Source organism: Pan troglodytes, chromosome 11 (assembly GCF_028858775.2).
Source record: "Pan troglodytes isolate AG18354 chromosome 11, NHGRI_mPanTro3-v2.0_pri, whole genome shotgun sequence".
Taxonomy (NCBI): domain Eukaryota; kingdom Metazoa; phylum Chordata; class Mammalia; order Primates; family Hominidae; genus Pan; species Pan troglodytes.
The window spans coordinates 65,354,820-65,373,606 of record NC_072409.2 but is presented as its reverse complement, the minus strand read 5'-3'; the positions used below and the strand labels follow the sequence as shown (position 1 = coordinate 65,373,606).

The window sequence follows — 18,787 nt, the reverse complement described above, 5'->3', positions numbered from 1 at the left end:
TTTGTCCCTATTATTCCCATTGCATAGATAAATAAACTGAGGCTTGACATGCCCAATAAGTCACAGGTAGTAAAAGCAGTGCGTTAGCTTAAATCTCTGATCTCCTCACGCCCCACACTGACTCAACAGTAACAATACATTACTACAAAGGATGTCTGTGATGACAGTGGCCATCCCATTTGATCCTCGTTATTCTTCTTTTATCGAAGGAACGTGGGAGTCACCTTCTTTTCTAGGCAGTTAGGTAACTGAAGCCGAAAGGTATTGTGACAGATCCACTGGGCTGTAAAAGGCAGCGTGTGGAGGTGGAGCCCAGAGTTTCTGCCTCCACAGTTAAAAGCTCAGACAGGGCTTTGGGAGCAGGGCCTGCAAATCAAAGATGAAAGAACAACCTGTCTTGGAGCGCTTGCAGGTAAGCTCAGGCTGCTCGACTGGCGGGGAACAAGGACCTTAGGCGATTCGCTAGATCTGCGCCCCAGGCCTTAGATAGAAGTGGGTGGGGCCAGGGACACTACATCTAACGAGGATCTAGAATAGCTAGGATTTATGAAACACCGGCTTTCAAGTTCTCTGGTCTCCACCCAAAGATGATTATCCTATCTAAGGTAGTGTACGCTACTACAGGGCAGGTCCCGCAGCCCCCGTTTCAAGAGCTGGGATGCGGCCATAGCGGAGGTGGTGTCAGAGCGGAAACCTAGCGGGGGTCGGGGGTTCAGCTCGGGGCAGTGGGAAACACCCCGGGAGAGGAGGCAGCTCTGTGGTTCCGCTCCGGGCCGGAGGGAGAGGAGTTCGGAGGTGGCTTGAGCTGAGAATCCGGAGGAGAGAAGGCGCATTTTGAGCTGCCACGGGCACAGATCTCAGACCCAGACGCTGACTAGCCGGGGGTCGCGGCTTTCCGAGGCGGCTGGAGAAGTGCCCAGACGGCCGTCCCTCCGCGCCCCTGCGCGTCCCCGTGCGCCCAGTGTTCCCCGTGCCGGAGTCCCGGAGCGATGACAGCGCCGGTTACGGTAAACGCCCGCCCCGCCGCAGTCCGCTTCCTTCCCCAACGCGGCGCCGCCCGGACTTGCAACCTCAGGAGTCCCCGCTGGCTCCTCTCCACCGCTGGCATATGGCGCAACAGGAAGTTCTGGGGGCTTGGAGAGGGAGGGTGCTCCTGGCTGTTGGGAGAGCACTGGAGACGCTTGGGAGAGTAGTGGAGATCCTGGTAATTTCTTGGTCTCGCCTATTTTGTCTGGACTTTCTCACACTGTGTATGAAAAATAAGTATCATTGAGCACATTGTATTTCAGGAATAGTCCAGGCAGCTTAGCAAACGTTAGCTCATTTCAGCCTGCTCTGATAAGAACATATGTTCTGGAGCCAGGTAGCCTGAATTAGCATCCCAGCTGCATCACTACCTGTGATTTTGGGCGAGTTAACATCTGTTCTTCGGCTTTCTCATCTGGAAAATGGGATAATACGATTTGTAGTTTCAAGATGAAATGAAATGCTACATGCCATTTGCACTTAGAATAATGCCTGACGTATTTAGCAGGTTGTAAGAGTTTGGGATTCTTAACTATTTCATCCTGGCAGTAATCCTATAAAGTCCAAGTATCCTGTCTCTCCCATCCCCACCGGTTTACAGGTGAGGAAAATGAAACCAAAGGAGAAAAGCAGATTTGAGATTTGAACTCAGGTCAGTGCTTTAAGACACGGAGAACATAAAAAAGAAAAAAAAAGACACTGAGAACATAGATGTTCTAGTCATACACATCATTTGTGATTATTTGTTCTAGGGAGAAATGATCACCTTTAATTGTTAAAGTGGGAAACGAGTTATTCAATTTCTTTCCCCCTGTATACCGATTTTGATGTTTCACTGTCATCTGCTTTGGGTTCTTACAGGACTGATAAAGCGTTAGCTATTTTGGCCAGACTGGAATCTGGGCTTGACTTTAAGAATCTGGTTGTTTCTTATGTTTCCCACCAGGAGTGGTAACCATCTAGGGTAGGAGTTAGCATGAGTTTTGTTTTTTGGGCCAAAACTGGAGACTAGTACCCTTTGGTAGTGTTAAACTTGTCTTGATAGACAAGGGCATGAATAGCATTTGAGATCATTATACCAGAGATGAAGGGAAAGAATCGTGCAATATGTTGCAATTTGTCACAAATTTTGGTCTTATCTTGCCTGTTTACAATTATCTATCATAGTTAATTTTTTGGATAGGACATCTATGCCAAAACTATCAAGCATTTGGTAAATACTGTGCCTGAAATATGGCTTCTCTCTTTTTCCTTCTTTTTCAAATTTCTCACTTTTTATTTTATTTTATTTTTTTGAGACAGAGTCTCGCTGTGTTGCCCAGACTGGTCTTGAACTCCTGGGCTCAAGCAATCCTCTTTGGCCTCCCAAAGTGCCAAGATTACAGGCCTGAGCCACTGTGCCTGGCCTCACTGTGTTTTAAATCATGAGTTTTCAGTATAAACAGCCCAAATAATCTGAGTGATTTTCATTATACTTCTGGTAGAATCAATACCATGCTGGAACTGAAAGTGACCATCCTACCTATAACTCAGTTATTCCTTTGTGACACATCAGAAGTCTACATGGCAACTATTTTCTGTAAAATCCATCACTGTTAGGTAAGATATTATGATGTGAGTCTCACTAGTGCCTTTTTTCTTTACTTCTTAGTTTTATTGAAGTTTTACGTTCTCATTGTTCAGAATCAATTAATTCCATAGGGTTAATATCTATGGAATTATTAACAGTAGAACCCTCCATCACTTCCTGCTTTTTAAGAGAAGTAATCATGTTCATCTCTTTTAACTAGTTACTATTTGTCTGTATCTGTAGATATTCCTTATAATTGCTCCTTCTTGGTTTTTGAGGTTTAGTCATCATGCATTGACTTTCCTGCAAGAAATGTGTGGATTTAACTCTTTTCTGTTTTCCTGCCACTACCACTTACATGCATCCTACCTATTCCTTCCATAGATCCTCTGAATATAGTTATCTCATAATTTTTGGTTAGGTCAATATTTAGTTAGGTCAACATTATTATGCCTCCCTACATGCTATTAAAAGCTTTCTTCCTTGTTTTTTTCCAGAGTTGTCTCTCTGTGTTTGCAAAGTTTTCACCAATTTAACCACAAGTTCTTTGCTAGTTGTCTAAATCTTCCCTCAAGATGTCCAATGCAACAGCTATTTGAATCAATTTTATTTCTATCACAGCTTTCTTACCTGCTTTGCCAGTCCAGACTGGTTGCTCTTGATGTTTGATGCACAGCTATTACCTTGGGCTCTCTCTTCACCATCATTTGGGGACTGATTCACTTTGCATCTCTGTTATGCTGGCTCCTGTTTCCTATATCCCACACCTTAGTCTTTTTTGATTTCTTCTATCATTTTGATGGAGCACATTCTCCAGTAGCTTTCTAAGAAAAGGTACATGTAAGGTAAACAGAATTGAATATGTTTTTTTCCTTGATTGTGTATCACAGAAAATAATTCTCCAGATGTTTTTCCCTTAAAAACTTTGTCACTAACAATATAAAAATAATTTCTTGTTGTAAATAATTCAAATACTACAAATAGAAATCCAAATAGAAAGTTCCCTTTCTACCCCTCAACTACTCCCCCTCTGACCCAGAGGTAATCAAACTGTTGATTTGGAGCATATTATTTAGATGTGCTTTTATATACGTATGTATGTATGTATGTATGTATGTATGTATGTATTTATTTATTTATTTTTGAGACAGAGTCTCGCTCTGTCTCCCAGGCTGGAGTGCAGTGGCACGATCTCAGCTCACTGCAAGCTCCGCCTGCCGGGTTCACACCATTCTCCTGCCTCAGCCTCCCGAGTAGCTGGGACTACAGGCACCCGCCACCATGCCCAGCTCATTTTTTGTATTTTTAGTAGAGACGGGGTTTCACCGTGTTATGCAGGATGGTCTTGATTTCTTGACCTCATGATCTGCCCGCCTCAGCCTCCCAGAGTGCTGGGATTATAGGCGTGAGCCACTGTGCCTGGCCATACATATGTATTTATTATTTTGATTTGTGCATTTATTTATTTATGTACTTTATTTTTTGAGATGGAGTTTTGCTCTTGTTGCCCAGGCTGGAGTGCAATGGCACAATCTTGGCTCACCACAACCTCTGCGTCCCAGGTTCAAGCGATTCTCCTGCCTCAGCCTCCCAAGTAGCTGGGATTACAGGCATGTGCCACCATGCCCAGCTAATTTTGTACTTTTAGTAGAGACAGGGTTTCTCCATGTTGGTGAGGATGGTCTCGAACTCCCGACCTCAGGTGATCCACCCACCTCGGCCTTCCAAAGTGCTGGGATTACAGGCATGAGCCACTGCACCCGATCTATTTATTTTAATTTAATTTTATTTTATTGAGATGGAATCTTACTATGTTGCCCACGCTAGTCTTGAACTCCTGAGCTCAAAGGATCCTCTTACCTCAACCTCTCAAGTATCTGGGATTACAGGCACATGACACCGTGCCTGGCTTTGCATGTGTTTTTAAATAAATTGAATCATATTGTATATATTGAACTGTAACTTGTTTCACTTAACAGTTGTTCCCGTAGATTTTTCCATGTCAATACACATTAGTGCCTTCTTGAATAGTATGTTCAGATGAACTGGAGTGATCAAGATCATAGGTATAGCATTTTCTCTTCACAATCAGTCACAAATACTGACCGAGTGTTATGTGCCAAACTGTGTTCCAGAATCTGGGAATATACAGTGAATAAAACTTTTATTTTTGAGATAGAAAGGGATAGTGAGATGCTTCTCGATGAAACTGAGCTCAGTTTCAGCTTTAGTTTGGTTTTCCTTTCCTAGAGTGCAAATATACAATCACATCTCTTTTTCTCTTGGTATAAAATCACAATCATTAAAAATTGAGCTAAATACCTGTTGTGCCACCAGACCAACAGAACAGTACCACTGACGTAGAAATAGATTTTCTGGATGGATAAACAAAATATGGCATATATACACAAGGGAATATTATTCAGCCTTAAAATGGAGGGAAATTCTGACACATGCTACAACATGGATGAACCTTGAGGACATAATGCTAAGTAAAATAAACCAGTCACAAAAAGATAAATACTGTATGATTCCACTTATGAGGCATCTATAGAAATCAAATTCATACAAACAAAAAGTGGAATTATGGTTGGCAGGGCTAGGGGAGGGGAAATGTTTAGTTGTTTAATGGGTATAGAGTTTCAGTTTTTCAAGATGAAAAAGTTCTGGAGATCGGCCGCACAACAATGTGAATATACTTAGCAAAACTGAGCTACACACTTAAAAATGGTTAGGATGGTAAATTTTACATTATATATTTTACCACAATTAAAACAAAAATGGAAAAAGAGATTCTCACACAGACTCCTTTGTAGTGGGCTTTGTCTTATACTTTGAATAGGTGGTTGAATCTGCTTTCAGCTGGATGAATACTCAGTAGTGGGATTGCAGAATTGAATGGTAATTCCATTTTTAGTTTTTGGAGGAACCTCCATTACTGTTTTCCATAATGGCTGTACTAAATTACATTCCTATCAACAGTGTACGAGGGTCTCCTTTCTCTGCATCCTTGCCAGTATTTGTTAATTTTTGTCTTCTTTATGATAACCATTTTAACTGGAGCGAGATGATATCTCACTGTGGTTTTGATTTGCATTTTACTGCTGATTAGTGATGTTGAGCATATTTTCATATGCATGTTGGCTGTTTGTATGTATTCGTTTGAGAAACGTTGATTCATGTCCTTTGCCCACTCTTCAGTGGGCTTATTTGTTTTGTGTTTACTGTTGAGTTGTTTGAGTTCTTTTAATATTCTGGAGATTAGTCCCCTGTCAAATAAATAGTTTGCAGATATTTTCTCCAACTCAACAGATTGTCTCTTCATTTTATGGATTGTTTCCTTCACTGTGCAGAAACTTTTTAGTTTAACATGGTCTCATTTGTGTATTTTTGTTTCTCTTTTTTCTTTTTAACCAACCAAGAAGCACTGAATCAGTTGTGTACTTTTGTTTTTGTTGTCTGTGCTTATGAGGTCTTAGCTGCAAAATCTTTGCTTAGATCAATGTCCTGAAGTGTTTCCGTTATATTTTCTTCTAGTATCTTTATCTTTATAGTTGAAGTCTTGCATTTATGTCTTTAATGCATCTTGAGTTGATTTTTGTATATGGTGAGAGATAGGAGTTCAGTTTCATTCTGCTGCATATAAATATCCAGTTTTCCCAGCATGATTTATTGAAGATGATGTCCTGTAACCAATGTATGTTCTTGATACCTTTGTCAAAATTCAGTTAGCTGTAAAAATGTGGAATTACTTCTGTGTTCTCTATTTTGTTCAATGGTCTATGTGTCTTTTTATACCAATAGCATGCTGTTTTGGTTACTATAGCTATAAGAATACTTTTGTACAGTTTCCAAAGTTCCTCTTATTATTGATTTCTAGTTTTACTTTATCTTGTGGTCTGAGAAGATACATGATATGATTTTGATTTTTAAAAATTAGTTGAGATGTGTTTTGTGTTTTACCATATAGTCTATTCTGGAGAATGTTCCACATGCTGATAAAAATGTGTATTCTGGAACTGTTGGATGAGATGTTCTGTCAATATTTATTAGGTCCATTTGGTCTAAAGTACAATTTAAATATTATTTTAATTTTCTGTTTAGATAATCTGTGTAATGCTGAGAGTGGGGTGTTGAAGTCCCCAACCGTTACTGTATTGGAGTCTATTTGTCCTGTTTGATCGAATAATATTTGCTTTATATATTGGGGTGCATGCTTTGTTAGGTGCATATATGTTTAGAATTGTTATACTTTCTTGCTGAATTGATTGCCTTATATAATTATAATTATATAATTACATTTTTTGTCTCTTTTAACTTTTTTTTTACTTAAAGTTTGTTTCATCTGATATAAGTATAGTTATTTATGCTTGCGTTTGGTTTCTGTTTGCATGGAATATCTTTTTCCATTCCTTTACTTTCAGTCTATATCTGTCTTTATAGGTGAGATGAGTTTCTTACAGGTAGCATATAGTTGGGTCTTTTTTTTTAATTAAAAAAATTTTTTTATAGAGATGGGATCTCGCTGCGTTGACCAGGCTGGTCTTGAACTCCTGGCCTCAAGTGTTCCTCCCATTTGGGCCTCCCAAAGTGCTAGGATTACAGGTGCAAGCTACCACGCCCGGCCAGGGTCATTGTTTTTTTCCAATCCATTCAGCCAATCTATATGTTTTAAGTAGAAAATTTAATCCATTTAGTTTCACGGTTATTATTGATCTGGGAGCACTTATTCTTGCCATTTTATTAATTGATGTCTGGTTGTTTTGTATATCCTTGGTTCTTTTCTTTCTCTCTTATTGTTTATCATTGTGGTTTGGTGGTATTCTGTAGTGGTAACATTTAAGCACTTTTACTTCCTTATTTTTGTGTTTGTCCTATTAGTGGGTTTTATACTTTTGTGTATTTTCATGATGGTAGATACTGTCTTTTTGCTTCTATGTGCAGGACTTGCTGAAACATTTCTTATAGGACTGGTTTAGTGGTGATGAATTTCTTCAGCTTTTGCTTCTCTGGGAAAGACTTCACTTCTCATTTATTTATGAAGGATAACATTGCTAGGAATAGTATCCTTGGATGGCAGTGCTTTTTTTTTTCGGTATTTTGAATATATCATTGCATTCTCTCCTGGCTTGTAAAGTTTCTGTTGAGAAATTTGCTGTTAGTCTGACGGAGGTTCCTGTATAAATCACTGGACATTTTTCTTTTGCTGTTTTTAGAATTTAGAATTCTTTCAGTTTGACTATAATGTGCTCTGGAAAAGATCTTTTTGAATTGTATCTTTCTGGCAATCTCTGAGCTTCCTGTTTCCGGATGTCTACATCTCTTGCTAGACCTGGGAGGTTTTCAGTTATTATTTCATTAAATAGGTTTTCTGTTCCTTTTGTTTTCTCTTCACCTTCCAGAGCACCAAAATTTTGAATATTTGGCTTCTTTATGGTGCCTCATATGTCACGTAGACTTTATTCTTTAAATTATTTTTTCTTTATTTTTGTCTGTGTCAGGAAAAATCCTCATTTCTCCTCTACTTTTACACCACAACAATCAGCACAGAGGACTCCTGTGACAAATATGTGTGTGGGAGTTTTCCCATCACATCAAGCAGCGGATGCCAGGTAGGTGTCTTCCAATTCAGTTCTGACACTATCTACCTGAAGATAGTGCCAGATCACACAAGTTGGGGACTCATTCCCCAAGACTACACCTGCCTCCTTCAGATGGAACTTCTAACTGACTGGCTTCAAGTTGGGGTTCCCATGACCTCCTCTTTGGATTTCATTAATTTTGCTGGGGCGGCTCACAGAACTTAGGGAAACACATTTGCTGGTTAATTATAAAGGATACTACAAAGGATATAGATGAAGAGATGCACAGGGCTAGGTATGGGGGAAGGGTTGCACAGCTTCCATGCCTCCCTGGGCATATCACCCTTCAGGAACCTCTATGTGTTCAGCTATCCAGGAACTCACCAAACCTGGTCCTCTTGGATTTTTATGGAAGCTTCATGATGTCAGAATTTCTTCTCCCAGGGTATAGGGTGGGACCCTCTCTGGGAAGGGACTTAAGGCCCACAATCAGAAAGGAGCAGAAAGATTAGAATCCTGCATTGGGCCAGGTATAAGAAAGGCAGGAGACAAATTCTGTTTCCTCAGAACTTCCCCTGAGGCCTAACACACCTGACATTATAACAAAAGACTCAAAGAAAGGATATGGGAGTTATTAACAAGGAACCATGGGTAAAACCCTATATATATCCATGGTTCCTTTATATATATAAAATGGTTCCTTGTTATATATATATATGTATATATGTATATAAATCATATATATATAAATCATATACAAATATATGTATTTAAATCATTACACCACATTGACTGGGTTATTTCATCACACTTGTTTTCAAGTTCTCAAATTCTTTCTGCTTGATTGAGTCTATTGTTGAAGCTTTCTAATATATTTTGTATTTCATTCAGAGAATTCTTTAATTCTAGAATTTCTTTTGGTTCTTTTTTAATGATATTTATGTCTTTTGTCAATTTTTCATTTGTATCCTGAATTTTCTGATTTCTTTGTATTGTATTTTCAAGTTCTCTTGTATCTCACTGAGCTTTTTAAATAAAACTTTTTTAAAATTAAAAAGAAATTTTTTTTGAGATGAGGTTTCACTCTGTTGCCAAGGCTGGATTCCAGTGGTACAATCATAGCTCAATGGCAGATTGAACTCCTGAACTCCTGAGGTTGAGTGGTCCTCCTGCATCAGCTTCTCAAGTAACTAAGATTACAGGAATGAGCCACCACACCTGGCTGAGCTTCTTTAATGTCATTAGTTTGATTTCTTTTTTCTGGGTTTTATGAATTTCTTCATTGAAATCTATTGCTGGAGAATTATTATGTTCCTTTGGAGGTATCATATTTCCTTGCTTTTTCATGTTTCTCGTGTCCTTACATTGATATCTGTGCATGTGGCATAACCATTGCTTCTTCCAATCTTTTGAATTTGCTTGCACGGGCGGGATTGTATTCTGAAGACGTTTATGTGGCGGTGTTTAGGTAGGGCACTTTGGCTTTGATTCTGGGTGTGTGCAGTAGTATAGTCTCGTTATGATTTCTTCAGCTATAAACAGTGTCAGTAGTGTCTGAGATTTGCTCAGTGGCTTCAGGTGTGATTGTTAGTGGAGGCTTTGGTGAGGTTTTGCTGGGGATGGGGACATAAGATGGGCCAGTCCTTGGGCCCTAGTGGTGATAGCAGTGAGCTGAATGTGCCAGTCTTTGGGCCCTTGGGTGGCATATGCTGACACTGGTGTTAGTAGGGCCAGGTGAGCTGATTCTTGGGCCTGCAGGTGACTTTCTTGGGTGCTGTCAGTGGCAATGGTGGGAAGGGCAGGCAGGTGTGTCCTTGAGCCCCTGGACAGTGGGTGTGGTGTGAATGATGACAGTAGCAGTGGTGAGACAATCCTCTGGTTCCCAAGTGATCCATGCTGGTGTTGAAATTGGCTGTGATGGACTAGGTGGTTCAGTCCCCAGGCCTGCAGGTGGTGTGCGTGTGGGTGCCAGCTGTGGTGTTGGTGGCAGGTTGGGTGAGCCCATTCTCAGGTTTCTGGGAGGAGTGCTCAGGTGCCAACTGTGGTGGGTGGGGCAGGTGATCCCTAGGCCCCTGGATGGTGTGCTCCAGCACTGGGTGGGATGGAGTTGGACAGGGTGGGCTTCTCCTCAGGCCTCTCATGGTGCATGTAGCCACTGGCTGTGGTAGGAGGGGTGAGGTGATCCCCAGGCCCCTGGTGGAATGCCTGAGTTGGAGTGGCAGCGGCTGCATTGTGGCCCTGCTGCTGGGGAGGGCAGAGTTGTTTCAGTGGCAGAAGCTGTAAACAGGCAGCAGGGGAAAGCTAGCTTGGCTCCAGCTGGTGGCTTTAAATGAGGCTGCCTTTCCTCAGGGCATTTTTAAATGTGTGGTGACCCCAATATGGAGCACGGTGGGGTCACTGCCAATGGCTCATGGTTTGGCCCTGTAGGCAGCAGCAAACAGTGGAGGTGGGCTGTGGGCAGGGGATATCAATGGGACTCCAGGGATATGGAGATGTGGGGCTGTTGGGTCCCAGGATAGGATGCAGTCTGGTGGGGGCTGGGCTCTAAAAATGGCACCTTGCTGTAGCTGCTTAGAATTCATAGTGTGCGTGGAACTCAGTGTGAGCTCCCTCCCTGGAGCAATGCCATCACATGGTCTCCAGGGAGCTCCCTGTTAGTCTCAGGGCCCACTGGAGTCCAGGTGCTTTTTTCCTGTGGCTGCATTGTATATTATTTGTCCATTAATCAGTTGATGGATATTTGTGTTGTTTCTACTTTTTGACAATTATGAATAATGCTGGTATGAACATTTGTATACAAGTTTTTGTATAGACATATGTTTTCATTTCTTTTGGGGCGATACCTAGGAGTGGAATTTCTGGGTCATATGATAACTCTTGTGTTTGTCCTTTTGAGGAACTGCCAGAATTTGTTTCAAAGCAACTGTATCATTTTACATAATCACCAGCAATCCATGATAATTCCAGTTTCTCCCTATTTTTTTATTGTCTGACTTTTTGATTGCAGCCATCCTAGCGGGTATGAAGACTGCATGGTTTTGCATTTCCCTTATGACTAATGATTTTGAGCATCTTTTCATGGGTTTATTCGACATTTGTTCTTTGGAGGACTATTTAGATCCTTTGTGTGGCACTTATTTTTGATCCAGTGCTTCAGATTTTCTTCCGGAAAATGTGCACATCCACACAAAAGTTAGTATACAGTTTCTAAGGGTTCATGACCCTCCCAGTATCTGTAAGGGCCTGAGGCTTCTCACATGCTATGTGGCAGATGTTTTTCAGGGTGTTTTATATGCTTAGTCTCACCCATAATTATTATGTACCAGATTTGTGTGATGATCAGATATTCAGGAAAGTGACTGGCCAGCCCTAAAACACTATAGTGCTTCAGGGATTGGTATAAGCACAAGTGTTGTGGGTAAGCGATAGTAAAGTGAAGTTGCTAAGGGAATGAACTCAAGTCAGACTGCCTGTATATGAATCCTAGTGTCACTTTTATGAGCTGTTGTGTTCCTTAGGGAAATGACTCAGCCTCTCTAAGATTCAGTATCCTCTTTCATAAAATGAGTTTAATAACTGCACCCAGGTACTCTTGAGCAATTTAAGTGAGTTAATAAACAAAATGTTTTGCATTGTCCAGGTGGGCACACAGAAAGTGCTGAATAAATTGTTACCCTGGCTGGGTGCGGTGGCTCACACCTGTAATCCCAGCACTTGGGAGGCTGAGGTGGGTGGATCACGTGAGGTCAGGAGTTTGAGACCAGCCTGACCAGCATGATGAAACCCCGTCTCTACTAAAAATATGAAATTTGACCAGGCATGGTGGCGCATGCCTGTAATTCCAACTACTTGGGAAGCTGAGGCAAGAGAATTGCTTGAACCTGAGAGGTGGAGGTTGCAGTGAGCTGTGATCATGCCATTGCATTCCAGCCTGGGCGACAAGAGCGAAAATCCATCTCCAAAAATAAGTAAATAAATAAATTGTTACCCTGCAGTTAATATTATATGACAGACCAGGTTGACCTTTGAATATGAAAACATCTTTCTTTTCTTGGGGGATGTAGATATCTTCTATTGATCTTTAAAAGGGCCAAGAAGTTTCTGCAAATTGAATCTTGTAATCTTCTCAGGAAAGAGAATTATCTTCTTAGATAAGCTTAAGTTTACAGGGTACTTTACAGATCCTTGGCCTGTTTAAGTTAATCCTTTCTAACCTTTGTCACCACTGTTAGTGTCTGCTTTAGAGGGATTTTAAAACAAAAGAAAACATATTTTAGCCTTTGTCCTTATCTGGCCCAGAGAAACAACCTTCCAAATAGGCAGTTTTTGCTCTTTCACCCCAAGGTCAAGCAAGGGGAGAGAATGGGGTCCAAAGTCCTCAAATTTTAAAATCTTTCTAAAATTAACTATCATTTTTAGGACAGCCTTAAGAAAGGCAAACTAGGAGGGAATAATGAATTGACATAAGGCTTTATAGACTGCATCTTTATTATTATTATTATTTTTTTAAATTTTTTGAGGTGGAGTCAAGCTCTGTCGCCCAGGCTGGAGTGCAGTGGCACGATCTTGGCTCACTGCAACCTCCACTTCCCAGGTTTGAGCAATTCTCCTGCCTCAGCCTCCTGAGTAGTTGTAACTATAGGCGTGCGCCACCACGTCTGGCTAATTTTTGTATTTTTAGTAGAGACAGGGTTTTACCTTGTTGGCCAGGCTGGTCTCGAACTCCTGACCTGAGGCGATCCACCCACCTCGGTCTCCCAAACTGCTGGGATTATAGGCGTGAGTCACCACACCCAGCCCTCCTTCAAGTTTAATGGAATGGAAGAGTTGCTGTAAGGTGCAGGCCAACATCTCTGAATTCCAGTGTTTTATCAGTTTTGTTGTCTGACCTGCAGATGATGATGGTGGTTTTAAAAATTATTTACTTATTTGGTGGCCTGGGTTTGCAACTGGAAGAGGCTAAGATAAAATATTCCTTCTTATAATACAATTACAGGCCAGGCATGGTGGCTTATGCCTGTAATCCCAGCATTTTGGGAGGCTGAGGTGGGCAGATCACCTGAGGTCAGGAGTTTGAGACCAGCCTGGCCAATATGGCAAAACTTGTCTCTACTAAAAGTAGCAAAAAAAAAAAAAAATTAGCTGGGCATGGTGGTGCATGCCTGTAATCCCAGCTACTCTGGAGGCTGAGGCAGGAGAATCACTTGAACTCGGGAGGTGGAGGTTGCAGTGAGCTAAGATTGCACCACTACACTCTGGCCTGGGTGACACAGTGAGACATTGTCTCAAAAAAAAAAAAAAAATACAATTACAAAATGTTATGAGCATTTGAGTGACACATTCTTAAAAAAAAAAGAAAAAGAAAAACTGCTTTGCTTTTGTTTAATCCCTCTTTTATGATTGCCTTTTTGGGTCATTTCAAAGTCTCTTTCTATGGATAAAATATATTTCTTCTCACTTTACAATATCAGAAGAAATTAAATACTGAAGAAACATCTTCAGCATCAAAACCCAGTGAAAATGGAAACCTGTTCCGGAGTTGCGGTCCTCAGTGACTTAAAGAAAGGCATTATATGGGTAACTGTGCTCTCCTTTCCTTCCTGAATTGCACTGAAAGTACAGGCAGTCTCTAAACAACAACGCTGGAACTTTTAATATCATGTGTTCCAGCAAGAAAGAGAAGTTGGGAAATTTCAGCCTAGCAAATGATAGTGTCCTATCTGCCAACCTCTGTTAACTCGTAAGATTCTTGGTATCCCACTGACAGACTTCTGAGTCTCAATTTCCTGGACAACTCTAATTCTTGTTTTTTTTTTTTTTGTTTTTAAGACAGATTCTCACTCTGTCACCCAGGCTGGAGTGCAGTGGCACAATCTCAGCTAATGGCAATCTCTGCCTCCTAGGTTCAAGTGATTCTTCTCACTCAGCCTTCTGAGTAGCTGGAATTACAGGCATATACCACCATGCCCGGCTAATTTTTGTATTTTTAGTAGAGGCAGGGTTTCTCCATGTTGTCCAGGCTGGTCTTGAACCCCTGACCTCAGGTGATCTGCCTGCCCCAGCCTCCCAACGTGCTAGCATTACAGTTGTGAGCCACCATGCCCAGCCTGGACTGCCCTAATTCTATTAAAACATCTTTTTCCTCCTAAAAATTTTAGGGGAATCAGTTATTTTGAATGTGAGGGTTTTTTTTTTTTCTGAATAAAAAACTTGTCTGTACCCTACCCTAAATCTTTAAGTTACAGTAAAAGTCTCAAAGATTTTTAAGATCTTTTAAATTAAAAGATTTTTTTCTGTTAAAAAGTTAAAAATTCTAAATGTTAAGGTAAAAAATCTTTATAATTTAAGATGAGTCCCTCAAAGATTAAAATAAGAATCTTAAGGTAAATGATTTAGGGGAGGGGATATTCTTAATTGATAATTGTTGGAAATCTCTTAGAAAAGAGTCTCCCGAAATTGCATCCTGTGGAAACAAGTCTGTAATATCCTCAGAGAAAATTCTTGATCAAATATATTTTGGGAAACAGACAGTGTTTCCCTTCTGGACAATCATAATTCTCGTATGTGCTTATACAGCCACAAAACATTTTCCTTTCCAATTTTAGTATATGTGCTGCCCAGGAAAGCACATTTTGTTTTTCTTCCATGAAATACAGTATCTTCTTCAGGCTGTACTTCAGACAGTTCCCTGTCTTTGGAGACATAGAGTACAGTGGGTCTAACTAGGTCATGATAGTACAGTGCAGGGGATAAGCACAGAAGGCTCAGGCTGAGAGAGCATGGGGAAGGAGGTCCTCATTCAGACTTGAGAGTTTCCAGAAGTTTTCTAGGAGGCATGATGTCTAAGTTGGCGGAGAAAGGAAGGGAGTGGAGAGTATTCTAGGTGGAGAGAACAGTGTGTAGAGAATACCTGTAGGTGAATTCAGACAATTCAAAATTGCTCAGTATATTTAGAATGTAGAGATGGAGGCAGGGAGGGGCAAGAGATCAGGTAGGAGCTGGAGCACCCAAGATGTGGCAGGCAATGCTCTGTAAAGCATGTGAAGGACTTTACAACTTTATCTTGAGGATAATGACGAGCCCTTGGAAGGTTTTATGTGATAATGACTTGTTCAGTTTATTTATTTTAAAAGATTATAAGCTTTATTATAGAGAATGGATTGAAGAGAAAATTAGAGGTAGAAAGGCCTGGGAGGCAATGTAGGCAAAAGTTTATGGTGACTTTAACTAGGGCAGTGGCAATATAGATGCAGAGAGGTAGGCAGATACAAGAGATGTTTAAGAGATAGAATCAGGTTCCGCGCAGTGGCTCACGCCTGTAATTCCAGCACTTTGAGAGGCTGAGGCTGGCGGATCACTTGAGGTCAGGAGTTTGAAATCAGCCTGGCCAACACAGGGAAACCCTGTCTCTGCAAAACATGTACACACGTGCGCGCATGCATGCACACACACACACACACACACAAAATTTGCTGGGCGCGGTGGTGTGCACCTGTGGTCCCAGCTACTTGGGAGGATAAGGCAGGAGAATTGCTTGAGCATTGCGAGGCGGAGGTTGCAGTAAGCCAAGATTGTGCCACTGCACTCCAGCTTGGGCACAGGAATGAGAAACCCTGTCTCAAAAAGAGCTCACAGGCATGGCAGCTCATGCCTGCAACCCCAGCTACTTGGGAGGCTGCAGTGGGAGGATTGCTTGAGGCCAGGGGTTTGAGAACAGCCTGGCCAACAAAGCAAGATCCCATCTCAGTGTATTCCTTAATGCTTAAAAACTGCTACTGTTGGCTGAGTGTGGTGGCTCATGCCTGTAATTCCAGCACTTTGGGAGGACAAGGCAGGATGATTGCTTGAGGCCAGGAGTTCAAGGCTACCCTGGCCAACATAACAAGACTCTGTCACTATTTTTAAAAAGTTGCAGCCAGGCATGGTGGCTGACACCTGTAATCCTAGCACTTTAGGAGGCCAGGGCAGGTGGATCACTTGAGGTCAGGAGTTTGAGATCAGCCTGGCCAACATAGTGAAACTCTGTCTCTACTAAAAATACAAAAATTAGCTGGGCATGGTGGCGCACACCAGTAATCCCAGCTACTCAGGAGGCTGAGGCAGGAGAATTGCTGGAACCCAGGAGGCAGAGGTTGCAGTGAGCCGAGATTGTGCCACTTCACTCCAGTCTGGGCAAAAGAGCAAAACTCTGTCTCAAAAAAAAAAAAAAAAGTTACTACTGAGTTGGGTATGGTCGCACATGCTTGTAATCCCAGATACTCGGGAGGTGAGGGTGGGAGGGCTGCTTGAGCCCAAGAGTTCAAGGCCAACCTGGGCAATATAGTGAGACCCCCTCTCAAAAAAAAAGTTGCTCGTAAGTCATCTATTGTGCTTATAAATTGGTACCTCTCTATGGAGGGGAATGTGGAAATCTGAGTTGACTTAGAAATTTTACTTGCAGGTGTATATTCTGAAGATCTACATGAACATGAAAGCTATGCTGTATGTATGTTGTGTAAGATGAAAAAATAACATATATATACATGACCAGGTGCTTAGCTAAGTCAATTATGGGACTTCCATATTAGGGAATACTGGTCAGCCTCATAAAATGAAGCAATTCTATATATAAGGTTATTACATATCATTATTAATCAGAATAAAAACAAGGTGCAGAACAGCATGTATAATTTCCCTATATCTATGTAAGAATTTTTTGGGGGATATACCTGTAAACACATTGACTATCTTTAGAGGAATGCACAACAAACTGTAATAGAGGTTAACTTTTGAGAGGGAAACTGGATGGCTGGGGAACAGGGGTGGGAGGGAAATTTAACTTTTCCCTGTATCACCTGATGTACTTCCCGGATTTTATACCATTTGCAATATTATCTATTAGAAAAAAATTGCCAGGAGCTGGTTTAGCATATCCCATGGATGATACAGTGAGGACCTAGATAAGAACTAAGTGCAGCTTTGTCACAGTTATAACATTGTAACTATCTGTTTTGGTTGTTTTTTGCTATTTGGCAATTTAGGCACACAGTTATAGAGGGTTTACTTGAAGCTATTGTAATTATTATTATTTTTTAAAAATAGAAGTGGAATGCCTATTTCTTTTCTTTTCTTTTTCTTTTTCTTTTTTTTTTTTTTTGAGATGGAGTATCTCTCTGTCACCTAGGCTGGAGTGCCGTGGCACGATCTTGGCTCACTGCAACCTCCCAAATTCAAGCCTCCCGAATTCAAGCAAGTCTCCTGCCTCAGCCTCCTGAGTAGCTGGGATTACAGGCACACACCACCACACCCAGCTAATTTTTGTATTTTTAGTAGAGATGGGGTTTCACCATGTTGGCCAGGCTTGTCTTGAACTCCTGACCTCAGGTGATCCACCCACCTCGGCCTCCCAAAGTGCAGGAATTACAGGCGTGAGCCACTGCGCCCCGCCCGTGGAGTGCCTATTTCTAAGTGCAGCTAAAGGAATGTTCATGAAACTTTATAGCTGGACAGCTGGAAATTAACAATTCCTGGGGTCACTCACCCAGGGAGAACAAGATTTCTCTAGTTTGCTGGTAGAGATTACCTACAGGCTACAGAAGAAAACAGTGTTATCTTGTTTTTCCTCCCTTTCTTTTTTCCTTTCATTATAGCTTGACATGATTTATTGAATGCCCATGATCCCCAGTTACATTTACTCTTATCCTTTATCCCAAACTCCTATTCCCTTAGTGTAGATGTCTGCAGACCCACGTATTCAAAGGTACATGTTTTTAGGTTATTAGCTTATTAGGGAAATTCCTGCAATGTTGTGTTTTAGGAATATTATATTCCCCATGGGGCATCCAATGAGATACTATAGGTGTATCCTAGGTATTTAATTGAATTCATTATTTTTTTCAACTATTTTAAATTTAGCAGATACTTTGGTGAGAGAGGATTTCATATGCTTTGTGATCCGTAGAACCTACTTTGGGAAATGTCCTATACTGTGCTGCTATACTGAGAAGTGTGGGTAATAAAAAGGGGGTCTGTGAATGCACATGGGTGTTTCCTACCATCCTTTCTCTCTGGGTAAGAGGGGCAAAAATAAATGCTGAAGTTGGCAACCTCCAGAGCTAAACGGGCTATCAGTTTCTATAGAACATGGATAATAAGGTCTTGGGCAAAATTACCAAGAAGGAAAATTTGTCATTCTTTCTGATATCTATCAGAGATATAAGATTACTTCAAGGCAGAGCCTTCCTCTTCAGCTGTCCATACCATTTCCTTCCTTCCTTCCCTCCCCACCGCTCTCCGAGATCTCTACAGTCATTTCCATTCGCTCATTGCATCTTCATTCTCTCTCTTTTTGTTGACTTCTCCCTTAGTCTACAAAGTCCTGTTTTCTCAACATAAAATAAATTGTGCCTATAAAACGTCATGTAAAAGATCTCTGGCACTAGCATTAGAACCTGCTCCTTCTCGGTGAAGAGGGAATAAATAGTACTGTGATGAGCCACAGAATTGTGAATATTGCTTTAGCTAAAGCACCTAAGACATTTAGCCCTCCCAGCCTTTGGCAGATACGACAGACTACTTTAGTGTTGGCTTTTGCTTTATATCGTCCATTTATGACAGTTTTTTTTTTTTT

General features: G+C 41.2%; 1 protein-coding gene across 8 annotated transcripts in view; it reads left to right on the top strand.

Moving 5' to 3' along the window:
* The first annotated feature begins 309 nt into the window (after window positions 1-309).
* TRPM6 (transient receptor potential cation channel subfamily M member 6) overlaps window positions 310-18,787 on the top strand; it is a 163,738-nt gene continuing 145,260 nt past the window's right edge. For 6 of the 8 annotated variants that reach the window (XM_016960963.4, XM_009456736.5, XM_063787774.1 and 3 more), the window contains exon 1: window positions 310-412. In XM_016960963.4, the coding sequence (XP_016816452.2) occupies window positions 380-412 (33 nt within the window). In that variant the 5' untranslated portion in view covers window positions 310-379. Of the gene's footprint in view, window positions 413-516; window positions 606-829; window positions 1,008-18,787 lie in introns of those variants that run through there. The other 2 variants (XM_003312111.6, XM_528327.9) reach the window with 2 other exon arrangements.